At 62.0% G+C, this 20626-nt stretch overlaps 2 protein-coding genes across 15 annotated transcripts in view; one reads left to right on the top strand and one right to left on the bottom strand.

Moving 5' to 3' along the window:
- Positions 1-20626, bottom strand: part of RBFOX3 (RNA binding fox-1 homolog 3) — a 137629-nt gene that overhangs the window by 3288 nt on the left and 113715 nt on the right. For 6 of the 14 annotated variants that reach the window (XM_061479832.1, XM_061479830.1, XM_061479831.1 and 3 more), the window contains 9 exons: positions 16133-16185; positions 4166-4417; positions 3320-3457; positions 2818-2871; positions 2237-2329; positions 1489-1549; positions 1255-1308; positions 875-1007; positions 338-377 (listed from right to left, as the gene is read on the bottom strand). In XM_061479832.1, the coding sequence (XP_061335816.1) occupies positions 338-377; positions 875-1007; positions 1255-1308; positions 1489-1549; positions 2237-2329; positions 2818-2871; positions 3320-3457; positions 4166-4417; positions 16133-16185 (878 nt within the window). Of the gene's footprint in view, positions 1-337; positions 378-874; positions 1008-1254; positions 1309-1488; positions 1550-2236; positions 2330-2817; positions 2872-3319; positions 3458-4165; positions 4418-16132; positions 16456-20626 lie in introns of all 14 variants that reach the window. The other 8 variants (XM_061479837.1, XM_061479838.1, XM_061479839.1 and 5 more) reach the window with 4 other exon arrangements.
- Positions 1-20626, top strand: part of ARL16 (ADP ribosylation factor like GTPase 16) — a 252529-nt gene that overhangs the window by 152641 nt on the left and 79262 nt on the right. The window lies entirely within an intron of this gene.

Raw genomic sequence — 20626 nt, 5'->3', positions numbered from 1 at the left:
GAGAGAACGTCACCTCCTGATGGCTTTAATGAGGTGTCACGTTCGAGAAACCCGTCAGCCGCCCGCCTGAAATATGGCCAACGGCTTCTTAAAGATGGAGGTGAAATGCCGGTGTAAGACAGTGCACCAGCACTCGCTGGGGCTGTAAATCCCTCAGTGCGGGGGCTGGCGGGGGGCTCAGTACCCTGCACGGTACCACCCTGCCTGCCACGTCCTGTCCCCATGCACCCGGACTCCTGCTGCCTTCCCAGGGGCTGGCAGGGGCAGAGCCCTCCCCAGAGCCGCCTGATGCTGCTTGCCCCTGGCCCTGGCCCAGACCCGGCCCGGCAGCACTTACATAGATCTCAGCTCCATAGAACCCGTCCTGATAAACGACCCTGCAAAGGAGGCAGAGGCGTCAGAACCTGGGCGCTGCCACTGGCACAGAGGGATCGGGGGCACGTGGGGGAGCTGCTTCCAGCAGTGCCCACCCGGGCAGAGTGAGAGCACATCCCAGGCAGACACATGGGACAGGCCACAGGGATGGAGGAGCCCAGGGTATCATGGCTGCCGGCAGCAGCCACAGCCTGCCGTGGCTATGCCTAGCACAGTGGCTGTGTGCATGCCAGGAGAGTATCCCATTAAACCAACTGACGCTGCTGGAGTTACGGGCTCCTTTGGGGTGCAGGAGGCTGGTGAGCACATGGGTCACCCCAGGAGGCAGCAGCCTGGGGGGGTTCACAGACCCCGAGGCCAGGCTGGTGCTGATGGAGCTGCTGCCCATTCCTGAAGGGAGAGCCCAGCAGTGCCAGCACTGATGGCAGCAGGGTTAGAGCAGCGGCAGCAAAGGGACCCCGCACCCCGAGGCAGGTGCCTGCCGGCGCCCGGTACTCACGCTCCGTAGGTGGGGATGGGTGGCGGCGGTGGTGCAGCACGGAACGTGTTGTAGACGGCGCGTCCTCGTCCCCGTAAGTGTGCCCCTCGATAGGCCACGGCCGTCCCCGTGGCGGGGTACGGGAACCCCGTTACTGCAGGAGGGAGGGAGGGAACAAATGTGGGCTTCCCGCAGCAGCTCCCCACGGCACATGTCTGGGACCCATGCCCTCACCACGGGGCATCCTGTGCCACAGCCTGACTCTGTACCCTGGGACACGGCCCCATGGGGATGTCGGGGTGAGGGGCTGGGGAACGCTCAGAGCAGTGGTGGGCTCGGACACGGCACAGAGCCAACGTTCAGGTGGATCTGCAGTGGGGTTGGCCCCAACCCACCATTACCTGCGTAGAACTCGGGGCCGTAGACTGCTCCCACCACAGGGTTCAGCTTCCAGCCTGTGGGCAGGGAGAGATGGTGAGGCCGGGGACACCCTCCCCGCAGTGCTCCCTCATCCCCAGCAGGGCTCTGGGGGACCACAGCTCCCACCCCTGTGGCCTCAGGGCCCAGGGTGCTGGGAGGCTGCACCCACCCTGGAGAGGAGCCGCAGCTCCTACGCTCCTCGTGCTGGCCCTTACCATTGGTGTAGGGGTTGGCAACCTTCTTGTTGGTCATGACACGGGCCGTGGCATTGTTCACCTGCAGAGAGAGCGGATGGGGGCTCAGCGCCTGTGGGCAGCGGGACTGGCGAGGCCGCGGTCCGGTCCCGGGCCTGCGCTGCTGCACTTGGCGCGATGGTACTGCTTCGGGTGCTGGAGTGAAGGATGCACGGGGAGACATGGGGCGAGTCTGCCCCAGCTGCCCTGCCTGCTGCAGCACTGCCTGGACCCCCGGCCAGCCCAGGCCTCCTGCACCAAGCACAGGAAGGATGTGTTTGTGCTGCCCTGCTTCCCACCTCCTGGACGCAGCATCCCAGCTTCTGTGCAGCATCCTTCCCTCTCAGGTGCAGGGAGATGGGGACAGCACATGGAGCAGAGAGCTCATATCCTCCTTGCAGAGCTTAGGGTGGTTGCACGGTGGGCACGGGGCTGAGCTGGGGTCCACCAGACCCCTCTGTAACTGGCAAAACCCAGGCAGAGACCTGGCCAGTGCCCCAGCTCTCCCTGCACGTGAAGGCTTGGTTTAGCCAATTGCTCTTTGTGTCAAGTGAGGAGCTCCCTGCGGCGGGCACACATGCTCCTGTGCCACGCTCATGGACACATGCACGCGGCGGGCAATCCTCCCCTGGGTGACACCCAGAGCCACCCCAAAGCATCCCCTGCCCCAGGCAGGGCGCAGGGGACACAAGCACACGCAGGCATGGCACTAGCACACTTATCTGAGCACCTCAATCTTCCGGCCCTCTACGATGGTGCCATTCAGCTTCTCCCGTGCCCGGTCGGCATCTGTGCTAGTTTCAAAAGTTACAAACCCAAAACCCTGTGAGCAGAGGAGAAAAGGAGAAAGAAAGAGACAGAGAGAGACAGAGAGAGGGTGTGGGGACAGAGAGAGAGAGGGTGTGAATCAGGAGAGCTGGCGCAGGAGAGGAGGCTGCCGCAGTGCAGAGGTGGAGAGCCTGGGCTGGGGTCCCTGCAGGGTCCCTGCTGAGGCCCCAGCATCACCCATGAGCTGGGAAAAGAGTCTGGGAGAGGGGCACAGAAAGCAGGGAAGATACAACAGAGACATCCACACACAGAGGGGGTAGAGCGAGCCGAGCCCTCCCCTCCCTCCGGGGTTCGGGGTGCAGCATACACACAGCCCCCCCAGCTGGCACGGGGCAGGGGGATGGGGCTGCCTGAGGTGGGTCCCCCCAGGGTGGGTACCCTGTGCCTGGGTCCCACAGGGCAGGAGAGGAGGGGAGAGCGGGCACAGGAGCCAGGACCCTCCCCGGGCTCACCGTGGCAGCGCTGGCCGCGGGCAGCACCCACCTTGGAGCCCCGCTCATTGAAAATGATCTCCACGTCCAGGATCTTCCCAAATTGCTGCAAGCAGAGAGCAGAGGGTGAGCACTCAGAGCCTCTGGCACAGCAGGGGCAGGGGTCTGCTGCCATGGGGACCAGAGCAGGAGACCAGGCCAGCGGACCCTCGGTGCCATGCAGGGGAGAGCCCCCAACCCTCCCAAGACTTTTCCAGGACTTGACTACCGTCCACAATCTCAGCCTGCACCGCTCTGAATCCTAGTGAGGGCTGGGAAACGGACAAGGGGAGGGCGACAAGGGCTCTGTATCCCCCATCTCCATGCACAGGACTTGATCCAGAAGCCCAGCTGTTTATTGGGGCTCAAATCCTGCATAACAGCAGCCAGCAGTGCCACGAAAGCACTTGGCACGCCTTGGGCTGGCAGGATGGGCCCTTGGGACAGGGACAACGCATGGTGCAGCACTGAGCAGAGAGCAGGGGATGGGGGTAGCTGGATGAGGCTGGACTCACCCCGAACATTTGCCGCAGGTCGGGGTCCCGGAATCGAAAGGGGATGTTGGAGACGTGTAACCTCTTGGGCTGCTGCTTGTCTGTGGTATCTGTGGAGTGTAGCTGCTGGCTGTCTGTCTGTGCCGCCTCATCTGTCTGCTGTGGGATACAGCTGGACGTCAGCTCCAGCCTTGCCAGCTCCACGTCCCCAAAGCAGGGATCAGAACTCTCCTGTGCTTGGCCCCCAGGGACACCCTGGACCCTGTGGTCCCCAAGCTCTGAGCACCCCATGGGTCTCCCTGCAGCCTGGTGAGCTGGGAGGATGCCGGATGGGATCTGCCTGTGGGGAGTCAGGGAACGCCAGCCTGGGAACCAGCCACCAGCCCTGCCTGCACCTCCCCGACTCAGCCAGTGCTGTGAGTGGCAGCAGGGCATCGCCCACCCTGCGAACGGTGCAGAGACCTGGGGGGCTGAGCGCTGGGGGGGGGGAGAAGCAGGGGGTGACCCATAACAGAGAGCATTGGGTGGCCTTACACCGGCCTCTCCTCTAGTCACCCCAGTGGCACTGGTGCCTGGGTGCTGTGACCACGGCACGTTGGGGTTCCGGGGGGGGGGGGATGCCTGTGGTGGGGGTGCCAGACCCGCCCAGGGGCTGCTGTGGTCGGGCTGGGAACGTCTCAGCTCAGCGGTTTCCTGGCTGAGCTGCATTACAACCCCGTAATTGAAGCTATCTGGTGGGAAGGCAGCCAAGCAGGTAGATTACAAGTGATTAGGAATGCTGGGAGGGGCTGCGAGCAGAGAGCCGGCAGACGCGGCACCCAGCCCGGCACCCGAGGGACCACGGCGGGGCTGGCACCACTGCCTTACCGGTACCGGCTGCGTCCCGGCTATGGACTGTGTGCTGGCGTCGGTGCCCGGCTGCTCGGCGTGGCTCTGTGCTGGTGTGTAGAGGGTCATGGCGTGCTCCGGTACTGTGCTTTGCCCCGAGTAGTCCGGCGTGGGGTGCGGGTGCGGCGGCGCGAACTCTGCGGGGATCCCGTTCTGGGGGGGCGGGGGGTACTGGGCCGGGGGGTAGGGCTGAGCCATTGCGTCCGGCGGAGCCGTGGCGTCCTGGTTACCCTGCCAAGACAGCGGCACCGGCCCCTTACCCGCTGCTGTCCCTGGGGTGCCACCTGCCGGGGGGGGTCCTGCTCCCGCAGCCAGCCCAGGCTACCCCAGCCCACGATGCCCCAGCCTTTGGTGTCCTCCCCAAGCCTCGGGCTGTCTCTGTGCCGCAGCAGCTATTGGGTCTCATTGCCGCAGCTGAGCCCCCGTCCTCTCCTGCTCCAGAGTCCTGCCTGCCCGGTGCACTGGGCTCAGGCAGCAGGAGGGCAGAGCCTCCCTCCACAGGGCTTAAGTAGGGGAGCCCACACATCACCCTCTCCTCTGGGAAGGAAACCAGGACAGTCCTTGCTTTGGAGTCCAGCACGAGGACAAGCAAAGCCAGGCCAGGCTGGCAACATCACTCTGGAAGGCTGCAGAGCACTAGCACCCACCGGCAGCAAACCCGATATCCTGGTGATGGTGGTAGCATCAGAGAGGACTAGGGTCGGAGGGAGGGGACCAGGGAGGATGCCGATGACCTCTTGGCAAACACAGGCAGGGATCAATTAACTGCTAATTATTTAATTAGGCCCTTTGCTCTAACACAGCTGACTCGACTGCCCTGGTCAAACAGGGTGAGCTGCACTCATGCCATGGGGTGAGGGCTGCCCATTGCCTGCTGGGGTACAGCGGGGGGGCTGCCAGCCTGTGCCTCACACCCACCATCCATCCATCCTCACAGCAGGCACCCAAGGGCTCCCCTCCCTTGCACACGTGTGTGCTGCACCCGCTGCCACACACGAACACCCTCTGCGGAACACGGCAGCAGCCCCTCGGATGCTTTACTGCCTCCATGGCAGCCTCTCACCCATGAAATACATCTGTGGCTCAGCCTGTGCTGACAAGCTCCTTAATTGTGTGTGTGGCCGATTTATGGAGCACAAGGACATTGGGGGCAGAGGGGGGAGCACTGCCAGGCACCGCTGCAGCCGGCAGGGCCATCGCACCTGCAAGGGAGGCAGCAGAGCCCACACTGGGGCCACGCTGGGGACCACATGTGAACCCAGTGTGAACAACCCTGCTACAGATCTGCAAGTCACTGGCAGACTCCTGCCAGCCCTGTCCGTGCTGACTCAGCTGCTTGGGGACGCGCCAGCCAGATGCTCCTGCCAGCACGGCTGGGGGTGCTGGTGCTGCCGATGCTGTAGGAACCCCATCCCCGGTGCTGCCATGACCCAGCTGTTGTCTGCACCGCGGTGTGAACCCACCTTGCAGGCTGGAGGGTTCCATCCTGCACCCAGCCTGGCCCTGGCGCCTGAGCCTACTCCTGGGAGTGGGCAGACACTGAGCTCCCAGTCACACTCCCGGCGCCTGACCCTAGCCTCCTGCATGGATGGAGCCAGGAGCAGCCTGCAGCGCTCCTGCATGCTCCGCTCTAGGTGGATACTCATCCTCTTTATCACCATAGCCGGGACCAACCACCACAGCAGCAGGAATGGGCACTGATGCCCAGCAGGAAGAGCCAGCAGGCAGGGGGACGCAGATGGGTGCTGGGCAGGGACTGTCCCCACCCACCCAGGCCTTAGTCCCTGCTGGCTCCTTGCCATGCTGCCCCGACAGCCACGCTCAATATCTCTTATTAATTGGGGCTGTCGCAGTGCTTGTCTGCCCAAGTATTATTTCATTCAGGGACCATTAGGTTCCCCTGTTCTGCTGCTTGCTGTCGCTGGGGCTGCTGGTGCTGCAGAGGCACAGAACCATGGCTCCTGCTGCCTCCCTCTGCCGGTGCTGCCCGTCCATCTCCGGGGCTGCTGGGCTGGGTGGCAGGGGTTGCCAGGTATGAGGAGGGGATGGCGACAGGTTTGGCTGTGCAATACCCATTGAAATGACAGGGAACAGGCTGCTGCTCGCTCTGCACCCTGCACTGCCTGTGTCCTCCCCTCCTGCTGAGGATCCCAGGGACAGGGAGCCCCATCCATCCAGCCGCTCCCCAGACCCAGCCCTGGAGTGCGGAGCTGGCAGCACCCTGAGGTCCCCTGTATGGCGTCCCCTATCCCCTGCTCACAGCTCAGCACCACACCACCAGCCCTGCGCAGCGGCTGGCACGGCAGGTAAGGGGTAGATATCATCTTTAGCTGATTAAATGTCCCTCATTAACGAGTTTCTTTAATTAATGAAGTTTTTGTGTTTGCTCCACTTGCTTTCTCCTCACTGCACTCTGCCTCCTCAGCACAATCCAGGCCATTTCCTTTCAAGTCATTTGGCGCGTGGGGCCAGTTCCTGCCGACGCCGCACTTTGGTGATTGTGCCTGTCAGCTTGGGGCTGCCGGCGCCATTCCAACGTTTGCTCCTTCTTAAGAAAACAAGGCACCTGCAGCCCCGTGTCTGAGCAACCGGCAAAGCACAGAGCACCTGCGCTAACGACAGGGCACCCGCTGGCCCCGGCACCCTGCCCTGAGCCAGCACAGCTCACCCTCGATGGGCATCCTGCCGGCACAGGACAAAGGAGCAGGGTGCGACCTCCCCTGGGTTATCAACCACTCATGAGCCACTGTCACCTCCTGCCACCCACCTCTGGCCATAGACAGGCAACGCGGTGGCCCCATGGCCCCCAAGGCAAGCCAGCGAGCCATGCTGTGCCCTACCCAGTGCTGCTGTTGCAGGGGTGGCACTGCATGGTGCCAGCACAGCACCGCTCAGTATGGCACATATATAGCCTGGCTGGAAGCTACTGTGCTGAGCCCTGGAGCAGTGGGGAGGGGGCACAACCCTGTCACCACACACCTGCCCACTGCCAGCGCAAAGAGAGCCCCCGAGAGCAGCACACACCGAGGAGCCTGCAGCCATGCGTGTCCGAGCAGCAAAGGAACACGGATTCAGCCCAGTGCTGGTCCCTAATGCCTCCCACTGGGAACCAGCCATGTGCCAAGGGGTGTAGCACAGAGCTGGGGCCCTGACCCCGTCACAGCATTCAAGGAGGACACCAAGACGCTCCTCCAAGCTGCACAGCCTCAGCACATCCTGCAGGGTGGCTGCTTGCTGCTGCAACAGGTCTGCAGCACGGTGCTGTGGTGGGACCCACTGTGCCTGCAGCAGGACCCAGAGCTGTGACAGGGAGGCTGATGGGAGCATCCACCCTGGTGCTCGCTGCCTTGGAGAAGGGCAATGCAGCAGGGCCATGTGGCACAGATGGGCTTGGCAAAGCCCTGGCAGCGGCAGGAGGGTCCTCACATGGCCACACATGCCCCCCGGCACCCAGGGACCACGGGCCATGCCCAGCACAGCTCATCCGCGTGACAGCCACAACGTCCCCGCTTCGATCCAGCCGTTTGCTCATGCTAATGACTATCAACATGAAACAGGGGCCGTGAAGGGGAAGAAAATTACTCCCTGAAAAGGAATTGACTGATCCCCGTCATTTCTCAAGGAATCACTGACCTGTGAATATTTCATTACCCAAAATGCTGCGCCATCCATACAAAGCAGTGCCTGGCCCCCAGCAGGCTCCAGCCACAGAGCCCCAGGCTGCAGCATAGGGTCGGGGCGCTCGCGTTGGGGGCCTCTGGATTCCAGGAGGTACAAGCCCTGTGTGCCACAGGGGACAGCAGCAGTTGCTTCTCCTCTCATCCTCTCCAGAACGGGGCCATTGCAGCCCCATGGAACTGGGGAGGGACAATGGGGGAATCGCCCCCGCCGGAAGGAGCCGTAAAGGGAGGTGAGGAGCTGCGGAGGCCGGAGGTAGCAGCCGCTGTGCTTAATGTCTTCATTAAGGAGGAGGCAGGGAGGGGTGGGAGCTTGCTAATGGCATCTGCCAGTGATGCTCAAGTGGGAAGCTCTGCAAAGAGCAGCAGGGCTGGAGAGAACAGGCAGGACCCGAGGGGCAGGACTGATGGTGCAAGAGGAGGAGGAACTGGGGGAAGGCAGGGCAGCCTGCTAGCATGGGAAAAAGACCATTTGCTGGGCTGCCACACACTGTCCCAGCACCTTCTGCCCCCTTTTCCTTGCTGCTCCTGTCCCCCAGCAGAGCTCAGTGGCCAGTGCACTGCCAGGGCTGGACACTGCTTCCCTCTACCTGCAGGAGCCCAGGAGGACCTGGTGGCCATGCAAAGGCCGTCAGGAGCAGAGATGAGATGCCAGCCCAGGCAGCAGGCACAGCCCATGTCCCATTGTCACCTCCCACGTGGGGCCAGGGGGGAGCAGGGTCCGGCCCCAGCTTCCGGCTCCACCAGCTGGAAACTTCGAAGCTGAGGCCACATGAAATATTCATGAAGTAAATGGTGCAATTTCATCTGCATTCAGCCAACTTCATGTATATTTCAGAGTATTATGAAATGATAATGTTGTGTAACCGAGGCGAGACGGGGGTGCTGGGGGGGCTCCCAGCCACCCCCACGTGCTCACGGCTGACACGGTGCAGGTAACTGTGACAGAGACGGGACAGGATCAGGCCCGCAGCCAGCGGGAGGACACACAGCGCTGCTCCATCCCAGCACTGCCAGTGGTGCCAGGGCTCACCCACAGCAGCTCCCAGCCCCGAGCACACGCTGCTGATGGCACAGCCAGGCCACCCCTGTCACAGCTCTTCTCCCCGCAGCAGCGCAGCCCTGCTGCGCACAGTGCTGGCCAGGGTTCCCAGCAACGCTTGGTTCCCATAGGCCACGAAACGGTTTGGGATGGGCGGACACACGAGGCACAAGCTCAGCTGCAAAGCAAAGGGATGGCAATGGGCTGGAGAGGACCCAAATCCTCACAGCATCTGCCTGAGCTACCTGCTCCTGCTGAGCCCTGCAGTCACCAGAGTCACCGCCATGCACTGCACGGCTCTGTGCATCAGGGTGACCAAAAGCCACACCAGAGACTGGCCTGTCTGCTGCTGCCAGTGGTGCCAGGAGGCAGCCACTGTCACCTCACCTCTGCCAGGAGCTGGGGGCACTGGAGAGCCCTGGCAAGGGCCGCATCCACCAGCCTCATGCTTCAGCCGTGGGCATGACACCGGCTCCAGCCGCATGCGTGCATCCTGCTCCACAACTCATGGGTCCCCAAGGAGCCCAGCCACTGCCCGGTCCTGGCCCCACTCCTGCAAAGCCTCTTGCACCAGGAGCCATCCATGGCCCTGTCACTGTCACACTGTCATCACGCTGGGCTCTGGCACAGCCGCACGCGGCGCATGCTCACACCAGGCAGTGTGGGGCACCGTGGACCCATGTGTGCGCCCGGGCGAGCGCTCTCACGCAGCCCTCTCTAATAGGCAGTCAGGAGCATAATTTTTCCTCTAATTACATATTCAGCACTTCTGAGAAAATGAGATTTTGGTAATTCAATTGGACTGAGAAGCAGGGCTATAATAAAATGAAATTTGTAACAATCGCACAGTTAAATTAGTTAAATGGAGAGGAAGGAGCTGTGGAAAATTGACCCCTCGATCTCCTAAAGACTAATCAGACATTTGAACCCAGTTGTGCTAACAAAGCCCCCAGGGTGTTGCAGCACAGCACGAGGGGGAAACCAGAGGTGCCGCGAGGGAAGAGCTGGAAAACAGCTGGGACCACGTGGAGCCGCAGAGGGGACCCCCAGCTCCGGACCCGGGGGGGGTGGGATGGGTTTGGTGGAGAGAGTGCCAGGACTTGGCCATCAGATCCTGGTGAAGGCCCGTGCCATGGTCCCACCAGCTCCTAGACATTCACCACATCCTTGACCGCGCTTGGGTGTATAAAGGCTGGTGAGTCCCTCTCTGCCATTGGGGACCACAGGGATGCCGGCAGCCATGCCCTGCAGTGGGACATCCCTGGGTGGGGACAGCCACCGCAAGGACACCAGGACAGGGATGCAGCACACTGCCCCGGGCAGGCAACGCTGGGGGAGAGGGGTGTCCCGCAGCTGGAGGGGCTCTGCAGTAGGTACGGGGTGATGAGCCCCAATATTTATCCCTGTGCTCATCTTTTCTGGTTTTTCTCATGAAGGAAAAGCAGAAAAAGATGAGTTTCTCATTTGCAAGTTAATTAGTCTAATTACCTCTAATTAAGAGCTCCCCACACAATGCAGATCACAAATACGCTGCCACTGTCGCCTGCTCCCACTCTCTTCTCCCCAGTTCTGATTTTACACAAGAGCTGTTTGAAGGCTGAGGGGGGGAGATGCTGAATAGGTGCAGCCAGGGGGGGACGACAGTGTGGGATCCCCCCAGCCTGGGGCTGCTACCCCCTATCAGCTGCTGCCAGAGCTCCTCTAGCCCCACCAGTGCTCCCTGAGGACCCCAGCCTGCAGCCAGAGCTCAGCCCATCCCAACCCCTGCCAGGGTAAGGAACTGGGAGCCCGCTGATGTGCCACCACCCTGTGCCACCAGGACTGTGCTGCAGCGGGGCACTGGGACCTGTGGGGATCACGTCAGCTTACGTGTCATTTTCTACTCAGGTAATGCCAGTGGTGAGGGATCACAGTGTGGAGATGAGGGGAAAATCATGGTAAAGTGCTGCAAGCCTGGAGCTCAGGTGAAGGGGAGCAGCCAGACCTGCCTGGTCCCCCTGCCATGGGCCATCAACTGCCACCACCCTGTATCCCACAGCAAGCCCCAGTCACCTCTCCGGGTGCCAGCCACAGTGACCCCCTGGCTCTGCAGACATGCTCCAGCCCCAGCACCCATGTCGTGGTGATGGGAGGCCTCCTGGAACCAGGGTGCAGCAGCCCCTGGCTCTGATGGAGGGGGCATGGATGAGATCCCTGAGGGTGTGAGTGGGACTTGGCTCCACAGGTGCTGACCCAGCAGGTTCCCACCTGCCTGTCCCACACAGCAAAACCCCGGCAGCTCCAGCGCAGGGGCAGGAGCTGCCCAAGTGCTGCTGCTGGCACCGCCTGCATCCCCTTCCTGCGCTCCTCTCACCGTGCAATAGGTGACTGCTGCCAGGGATCACATCTCAGCAGTGCTGTTCACACAGGGGCTGGTGCGAATCCTGCTGATGCTGTGCAAACCCCATCTCTAAGAGCCGTGCAGCACAGCCGGGGTGCCACAGCCGCTGGGGTGAGGGCGCTGCCCTGGCAATGCTGTGGCTGCCAAACGCTGGAGCCGCCGATCACTTGGGAAGGGGTGAAGCCCTGCGGGAGCCAGGAGCTCGAAACCTGCTGGTCACACAAACTGCCAGGCTCACACGGGGGCTCACCCCGGCACAATGGGGCTCACCAGGCGATAGCCATTGCCGCAGGGAGCATCCTCAGTGTGCACAAGCAGGGATGTGCCTGTGTGTCCCCTGCACCGGGGGCTCATGCCCACACTTGTTCTATACCCCCATTTACCTGCAGTGCTCCCTGACCACTCCAGCTCCTGCCCGCTCCCTGCTACCCACCAGGAAGGTCAAAGCCCCAGCTTCCCATGGGCTTGGAGCCTCCTCTGCCCCACTGCCCCACCCCGGGCAGCCCAGCACCAGGAAGACTCAGCTCCTTCCACACAGACACTTGGTCCCCCCCCTGTACCGAGGCACTGACCCAGCAATCCCCAACACCAGCACTTCCCCAAGCTTCCCTGTGCCCAGCCCACGTCTGCCCGGTGTGCCTGCTTGCCAATACCAGCATCACCAAAGGGACTAAAGCCCATCCTGGAGGGCTGCGGTGCTCTTGGTGCCCACGCTGCTCACCACTGAAGGCCGTTGTTACACAGACACAAGCCGTGGGAACAGGGCAGCATCGCTACTGCTTCCCACAGAGCCACCGTGCTCACGCTGGGGTTGATGCCAGCAGCACCCTGCTTCTGAGGTCCCTCTGGAATGAGGGACGTGATGCACCCGCCACGCATGGGAGTCCTGTCTGGGACCAGCGACAGGTCGTGCTCATGGGGAGGGCAGCCGGGAGCTGAGGCACCACCGCATTGCTGCAGGTCCCTGGAGGAGCCCAGGGTGATCGGCCCCAGCACCCAGCATCCCACCCAGCCCTGGCTCCAGCCTCCGGAACCAGTCTGGTCCTGGGGCAGCGCAGGGAAATCTGGTTTCAAACGCACTTTCCCATTTGGGTGCTGGGCCCTCAGCTGGGGGCAGGCGGGGGCCGGGGCCGGGAGCTGGCGCGGGCATCCTGCGCCTTTCCTTCTCATTAGCCTTTCTTCGTTAAACCATACCCTGCACCCACTGCCTGTAATGCTTTAAAGAATGATAGATACTAAATCTAATTTAATCTACTCATTCACCCATCACTACAGTACTAAAATAGGAATATACCTATAAAAAGAGCATCGCCAGGCAGTGTAGGCCCAAATTACAGCTATTGTGGGAAAAGCAGCTTTGCAAAGCTAAAATTAATGTCAGTGTTTTCAATATATTGAAGAACAAGGAAAGCAGGTTTTTTGCAGCTTTCGAGCCCGTCCTGTGCTATGGAAGGCGGCTGCTGTGGTGCGGGAGAGCAGCCAGAGCCAGGAGCTGCTGTGCCGGGGCTCACATCCACGCGATGCACAAACCAGGGGAGAAACCAGGTTTGAAACGAACCCGCTGCTGCAACGCGCGACAATACAGCTCAGAATAGACGTGCTCCCTAAAAATATAATATGCTAAACTTGGCAGCAGCCCTTTTGCAAAGGAATTTTCCAAGCAGCTTTTTGCAGAAGCTGTTTCCCGGTGGGTCGGGTGCTGCTCAGCCGAGCCTTGGGTGCTGTGGGCTGGGCAGCGCGGTGCAACTGCAGGCACCAGGGATGCACCAGAGATGCTCCTGGTGAGCGGGGCCGGGGGGGGAGCTCAGCCCGCCTAAGCATCAGCCAGGTCCTGCACCCAGGTCTTCACACAACACTGCCTGCACCAGGGTCTGTGCCTCACTCAACGCTGATGCTGAGCCTCAGAGCATGGGTCTGTTTTGGGTCAGCACCATGCCTCGTCCTGGAGCAATTAGCTGCTTGCTTGTAATTACAGCAGAGAGACTTTTTAAGCAGCAACTGATTCCTCTGTTAATGAAATGGAGCAACCAATGGCTCGCTCTGCACCCAGGTCCTCACTGAGCAAGAGCTAAACGTTACTGCCAAACCCCACCAAAGGATACGGCATTCCTGCCTGTCCCACTGGAGTGGGCTGCTCGGTCATGGTCATGCGCCCACCCTGCAGCTCCCTGCTGGAGCCCTGGTGCTGGAGGTTGGCAGGGCCAGGGGATCCCTGCAGGCAGCGTGGCTGCACCATGCCGGGTGCTGTGAACCACAGCTGCTGCGGGTAGTGCTGGTTGAGCCGACGGAGCTGCAAGGTGCCCGCATCCGCCTGCATGAGCCCTTTGCACTGCCAGAGCCCGCTGGCAGCCGGATCTTCCCTGGCGCTGAGCTCATCAAAGTCCAAGGCAACTTCATCTCTTGGTCATTCCTCCAAATACCAGCCCTGTGAGAATGCTGGAGCCAGGGAGCTACGAAACACAAGTGACCTCTTAGGGATCAAATACAGCAAATACCAACAAGCTGCCTGCAGGAAGAGGAGGTGTCCAAAGGGGTAAGGTCAGTTACTGCACTTGGGGGCGGACCCTATCACCCCCAGCTCACGTCCCCCAGGCCAGCACAGCCAGACACACACCCTGGCGCAGGAGAAGCCAGTGGCCACCCAGGCCTTTGGCACCATCCCCATACATCCCCAGGTGTGATGCGCACACATCTGCCTCCCTACGTACACACACACGCTGGACAGGGAACCGCAACCCACAGGGTCCAAACCGAGCCCGCCGAAGGCGCCAAGTCACGATGCCTCCGAGTTGAGCTGGCTGGGCAGAGGCAAACTCTGTGGCGGGCATGGGCTCCCTGTGCACTCCTGTAGTGCAGGCGTGCTGAAGGTGTGCGCATCCCAACTCCAGAGCAAATTTGGGGCTAAAGCATCAGGGAGCAGGAGGCTCCTTGCACAGCTGGGCAGGATGAGAAGCCCTAAGCCCCTTCCCCATGTGACAGCATCAGTGACATCCCTCTGCCTGACACCTCGTTGTGACATGCACCAGGAACTCCCCATCCCCAAGCACCGGGCGAGGAACCTCAGCAAATGCCGAGTCCCGGGGATGAGGACGGAGATTTTGGCCTCCATCACGGTCATTAGCTGGGTGAAAATCCAACTCCAAGTCTCTTCCTAAAACCCTCCTTCCTGGCTCATGAGTCCAGACCCGCTGCCAAGGAGCAGGAGGCTTCTGGGAGAGTGGGGAGGAAGAGACGCTAAACACGATGGTCGAATTAAAACAAACAGGGCGATGGGGGACCAGGAGCTGCTGGCTGCAGTTTGCTGCGCGGTGGGGAACAGCTTCTCCTTCACAGGGACCCCGAGCTCCCCCGTGCACAGCGCAGCCCCTTCCGCTGCCCTCACCACTGCTGCCCTGCAACCGGCAGCCGCAGCCCCAGGAGCCAGCAGGGAGCTGGAGGCGCTGCAGGGCACACGGCACATGCCAGCCCCTCGCTGGAGGGACAGGAGATCCCACCCAGAGAGAGAAACCTCCCGTGCAGGCAGCAGAGGCTGCAGCCCCACGTCAGCGGCAGGTTCAAAGCACCGTGCATGCCCCTCAGAGGAATGGACCCCCCCAGGGACAGGTCAGGGCTCGGGGCTGGTGCCCAGTGTCTGATGTGCCTCGTGGCTGCAGGGACCTCAGCACTGGCTGACAGAGCCGAGACTGAAATCCAGACCAGCCCCAGCTCTCCCCAGCCTCTGCCTGCAGGAGGGTGCAATAAATCACGCACCCATCTTGGCCGGCCTCTGCAGCAGCCCCTGCATGAGCCCTGGCCCCGCACGCAGCCCATGGCTGCTGCTGCACTTGTACAGCCAGCAGCGGCTTTGCCAGCCCCCTCTCCAGATGGAGCAGCCCTGGGCCTCACTGCTCCCACAGACAGCACAGCCACGCTCCGGCCACCGCATTCCACTTGGACACAGGGTACAGACATCCCGAGGGACCAAAAGGCTCCCTGCCCATCCCCGCTGGGGCCGAGGGTTTGCACCAGTGCCTGGTCCTCCCTGCCGGGGAAGCCGTACAGGCCACAGCGAGCGCGGTGAGGATGCCATGAATTTTTAAACTCCTGAAAGCACAAATGGAGCAGTTCTCCTGGCTGGAGATGGGATTTCCGATGCAGCAGAGCGGCTGGAGGAGGAAACGCTGCTTCTCCCGAGCTGTGCTTCCCCCGGGACAACACGCCCGGAATCCCAGTGCACTGGGTGCAGCGCGGGAGCCAGGGCAGCCCATGGGACAGAACGCTCTGGCCAGGAGTTAAGCACCAAACCCATGGCCTGGGCACCCTCTGGCCAGGCTGCCCAGACCTGGAGCTCACCCAGACCCACCGTCCCTCCGGTGCCTCCGCAGCATCTCCCTGTCCACAGCGAGACAAACCCACACACGCTTGACCCTGCAGCCTGGCTGCAGACACATGTAACATGACAGCACACACAGATGCGCACACGCGTGTGCATGCACAAGCTCATCGCCTTCCCTTCTCCCCAGAGGCTGCTCACGCCACGCAGGAGCCTCATTCCTCTCATTCCTTTACCAGAGCATCCATCATCACCGGCAGCTCTGCCTGCCGCACTGCCCGTGCCTAAGCCCGCTCCCAGTCCCGGTCACGCTTCCAACTGCCATGGAGGGGAAATCAGAGGAACCCCAAAGGAACCACAGCCGGGGGCTGTGAGCTGCCACCGCTGCCAGACGGGCCGGTGCCGCGGGGCCGGGGCCGGAGAGGCCCCGCGCCCGGGGAGGAAGCAGTTAAGCTCTGACCCTCCGCTGAGGAGGAACCGGCCAGAAACACGTGTGAAGCGAAAGCAAAAAAATCCCCCGCAGAGGGCGACTTACCTGTTGGAGGTAGAGGAAGGCTGGAGGACAGGGGAGAGAGTGAGGAAGCATGCCTGAGTTGGAGACAAGGAGGCAGCCCGAGTTAGCCATGGAGCACAGCATGTGTCGACAGGTAGCCGTGAAGCTGCTCGCGGGTCCGTCCTCTTCCGCACAGCGCTATATCCTCGTCTTCCCGGCCGGCCCCTCGGGCTCTCCCCTCCTCGCCGTCCCTCCCGACCCCTCGGCGCTAGTTAGGAGGGTTCATCTGCGGCAGGCCGCTGCGCCCGCAGCCGCGCTCCGCGGTTCACTTCGGTGCCATTAGACACTGGCACTGAGCGCACGGTCTGCAAAGGGTGTGCGTGAGCCAGAGCGGGAGCGGGAGAGAGAAAGGAAGGGGAGGAGGAAGGGAAAGAGGGCTCGGGAGCGAAATAAAAGGGGTGGGAGTTGGAGGAGGAGGGGGAGTCCCCTGTGCATTCAGACATCAAACAGAGCTCTGTATAAAATGAAGAGAATCCGTAATGACATGAGAACAGCTGATCCCGCACTTAACCCCTCCGCCGCCGCTTGCAGACGCTTCCCACCGCCCCGGCCGCACGCCGCCGCGCTGCGGGAGCACAGGCAGGATGGGGCCGGCGGCGGAACCGCCTCCCATCGCGGCGCTGGCTCCCGGGGGAAGAAGGGGCTTACCGGGAGTTTCGGTGATGCACCGCGGGCGCCCCGGGAAGCCGTGCGGAGCAGCCGGCGCTCCCAGCCCCCGCGATGGCAGCGCCGCAGCCGCGGGGCTCCCCATGCACACGCAGCCGGACACATGCACACGCACCACGCTCTCCCTGGGACACACACACGCAGACGGGGCCGGCGGCGGGCAGGGAGCCATGCAGCAGCCCCAGCCCCCGCCCCGCCTCCCTGCGAGGCACAGACCCGCTCACGCCTGCAGCACGCATGGCCCCGGCAGCCGCCGGCCTTCGCGGTGGGAGCCGCCGCAGCCTCGGCGCTGCCAAGCGCAGGGCCTGCTCCGGGCAGGCTGCGAGCCCCGCTGGCGCGGGGAGCTGCGGGAGCACCGGCATCCCCGCGCGCCCTGCAGCCGTGAGGACCCCCTGCCCCGTGCTGGCAGCGGGCGGGGGCGGCCCTGGCGGAGCTCAAGAGGCTTTTTGGCATTTCAGACTGGCCTGCGGTACTGCCGGCAGCCCTGACGCATCAACGCCGCGCACACCTCTGGTACAGCTGCCGTAGCAGCAGCCTACATGCCAGTGCCCGTGAGGGACAGCCGGCACGGGCACACGCTTGTGCTCGTTGGGGTCCCTGGTCCCACCTCGTGCAGCACTGGCACCCTGAGGTGCTGCAGAGCTCAGTTCTGTCACAGGGGTTCCTGTGCTGGCGTCCCACACTGCCGGCACCGCATCACACCTGACTTCAGAGCCGGGACGGCATTGTGTCTGGCTATGTGGGAAATGAAACGTGGGCTTGGTTCAGTTTCCATCTTGGCCAAATGTGATGCACAAAGGCAGGTCTGTGCCAGCAGCTGCTGATGCTCCGTCTCCGCTGGAGCCTCCAGCACACAACCAGCCTTGATCGGAGGCTGGGATTTTCCACAGTATCCCCAGGCAGAGCGACACGCTGCAGTGTCCTGGTACACTCGCAGCGGTTCCTGCTCTGCTGCAGACACTCCACAGCAGTGGCGTGGCCGGCAGGAGCGACCGGGCAAACCTGGTGAAACAAACAGCTCTGGGAAAAGCTGCCCCGAGAACGGTGTCTGGGTCCTGAGGGTGCCAGCCCCCTGCAGGGTCCTGCTCCTGGGGTGACCATGCTCCAAAGGGACCATGGGGTGCCAGATCAGGCAAGGGACATGGGGTCTCATCACCACCACCCCGTGGTACTGAGAGGAGCCTGGCAGCAACATCTGCTACCAGCAGCATCCTCTGGCCACCACTCCATGTGAGGAGCATGCGCTGCAGTGAGCTCCCATGTCCCACCGTCACTGCTCGCCCTCCACTGCCCATGGCACCACCACAGATCCCAGTAGAGCATCCTGTCCTACACACCTCGGTGCCTAGAGCCAACACTGCCCACTTGCCTCCAGCTCCCCTTCCCTAGGGACTCTGGCAGCCCCAGTACCATGCAATCCGGCATGCCCTGGTGCATGGGCAGGACGTAGGGCTGGAGGACAAACACTGTGGGGAGAGGAGCCCACCAGACCCCATGTACACCTGAGCACCCCACAGCACTGCACAGTGAGAGACACCCTGGGCAAGGTGATGGGCAGCTTCCGAGGCCCTTGGGCTGGTCGGGCTCCATGGCAGCTCCTGCGCTGCTCAGGCAGAGGTGACCAGGGAAGGGCATGGCCCAATGCTCCGGGCTGCGGTGCCCAACCAAGCAAACCATGGGAGGTGGGAGCCAGCTCTGGGATGAGGTAATGTGCCTGTCCTCCGCACCAGAGCCTGGCTCCGGGCAGGGTGAGTGACTCAAAGGCGTTCCTGGCCAGTGGCAGTGCCACAAGCCAGCAGCCGTGTCATGGGAAGGTCCTGACTGGCTCCAGCTGCAGGGCAAGGAGAGACGCTGCTCTCCTGCAAGGAGAGTGCATGGAGTGATATGCTGGGCAGAGACCCCAGCCCCGCTGGTGCAGACCCTCAGCACCACCAGCATCAGCAGGAACCAGCCATGTTTCTCCAGGATAAATGCAATGGGGAAACCGGACACGGATCAAGGAGCCAAGGAGCATTTGAGTCTCCTCTCCCCCTCCTTCAGCCATCGCCAGCATCAGCCTGGCTGCAGAGATGCCCTCACAGCAGCGGGGAGCCCCCGTGGGACACCAGCACAGCAGTGCCAGCCCAAAGCAGGGAACATGTCACCAACCACCACCAGTGGATGTCCCTCACCTGCTGCTCCCACCTGCCTCGGCAGTGCCACTGCCGCAGCCAGGCCGATGGCACCAGCAGTGCACCAGGGCTGTGCCCAGCCCTGCGGAGACGCAGCCCCAGAGGGGCCCCTCCAAACCTGAAGTCTCCTGGAATGAAAGTTTATTTATCTGTTTAATTAAGATGTGTTCACCAGGCGCACAGACCCCGTTCCATCTGTCTCACTTACAGCCGCGTCCCAGTAAAATTAAACCTAATAAATATCAGAGGAGGGAAAGCAAAGGGCACATGTAAGATATATGATCAAAGGCAGAAGTTGCACAGGGCTGCAGTTCTAAGCACATCTTTCTCTCTGCCCTTCGGGGATGGGTTGGCGATGCGCTCCCGTGCACAGGATGGGGCTGGCTTTCCTTCAAATCAGCACTTTTCCCTTTTTTTTTTATTTATTTCCAATGAACCCTTGAGGACTCCTTGGTTTTTGTTTTCTGGAAGAGGGAGAACAGCATGGCACCAGGACAGGAGTGGCCTTGGCCACTGGTCTAGAGCCCAGCAAGGTGCCAGAGCCAAGTGGCAGAGCCTGTGCTGGGACAGCTGAAGGGCACGTGCCCCTGAACCATGAGGGAGCCCACCAGGAAGAGCTCTCAGACCACAGGGATGCTCCAGTGCAGGTGGCTGGGAGCCGGCCTGGAGGCAGAGCTGCTGGAGGTGCCCAAGGCTGGGGGATGTCAGAGCTGCCGGTACCCAGCTCCCCTCAGAGGAGGAGGTGGAACACTCGCCTCTGCCATCCAGAAACTACATCCTACAGAAAGGAGGGCTCCCAGCTCTCTCTGGAGCCCTGGCAAGGGCTCTGCCCTGAGCCTGCCTGAGCACAGGATGTCCCAAAGCCACGGCAGTCATTCATTAAAAGCTCATTAGAAGTTCATCACAGACACAAGGCAAATAGATGAAGGCACTGGTGGATTAGAGCTGCTGTGAAGTGAAGGGAAGGTCCCACACTGCTGGCACAGACCAGGACAGCGAGAAGGGACTGACAGGGGTGACGGGTAACAGCCCTACATGCCAGCAGGCTCTGCCCCACTGCAGGGAGGTCCCTGCCCACCTCCCCTCCACATCCACACCATCACTGTGCCACTGCTCCCTCTGCTTGAGAGATCCCAGCCCCTCTCTGGAGACAGCCACCAGCCACGCAGAGGTTCGCAGTGCCTTGCTCCACCTCTAAGAGACAGACATGGTTTAAACCAACCACAGGTGTACTGGATCCTGATATGGCTGACAGGGAGCAGCCTTGCCAGGGCACAGGGGTCCCAGGAGTGCGTGTGGGGTGTCGAGGAGGATGTCCCGGCTCCCTGGGGATGCCTGGCCCAGCCGTTTCTGCACCCTTGTCACCTGCCTGCCACCTTGTTCTACATCTCCTGCTTCCTCCTCCTCCTCTTCCTTGTCCAGCAGCTCCCAGAGGGGTTACTGGAACCCTCGCCTGCTCTCAACTCCCAAAGAAGCCAGAGATTACAGTGAAAACCTTTACTCTGCAGCACCCCAGCACCCTCACTGCTGCTGCTGCCTCTGCCCTCAGCTGCCACATCCCTGCCTGCCACATCGCTGGGTGAGGAGGGGACCATGACCAGCACGCGGCAGCTGTGGCAGCCAGGAGGCGAGCAGAAAT

The sequence above is a fragment of the Pezoporus flaviventris genome, unplaced genomic scaffold, assembly GCF_033815535.1.
Source record: "Pezoporus flaviventris isolate CSIRO_AGI_PZ_B2104156 unplaced genomic scaffold, CSIRO_AGI_Pfla_v1 ptg000158l, whole genome shotgun sequence".
NCBI lineage: Eukaryota > Metazoa > Chordata > Aves > Psittaciformes > Psittacidae > Pezoporus > Pezoporus flaviventris.
The sequence above is the reverse complement of the archived record's forward strand: the minus strand, read 5'-3'. Positions and strand labels throughout refer to the sequence as shown.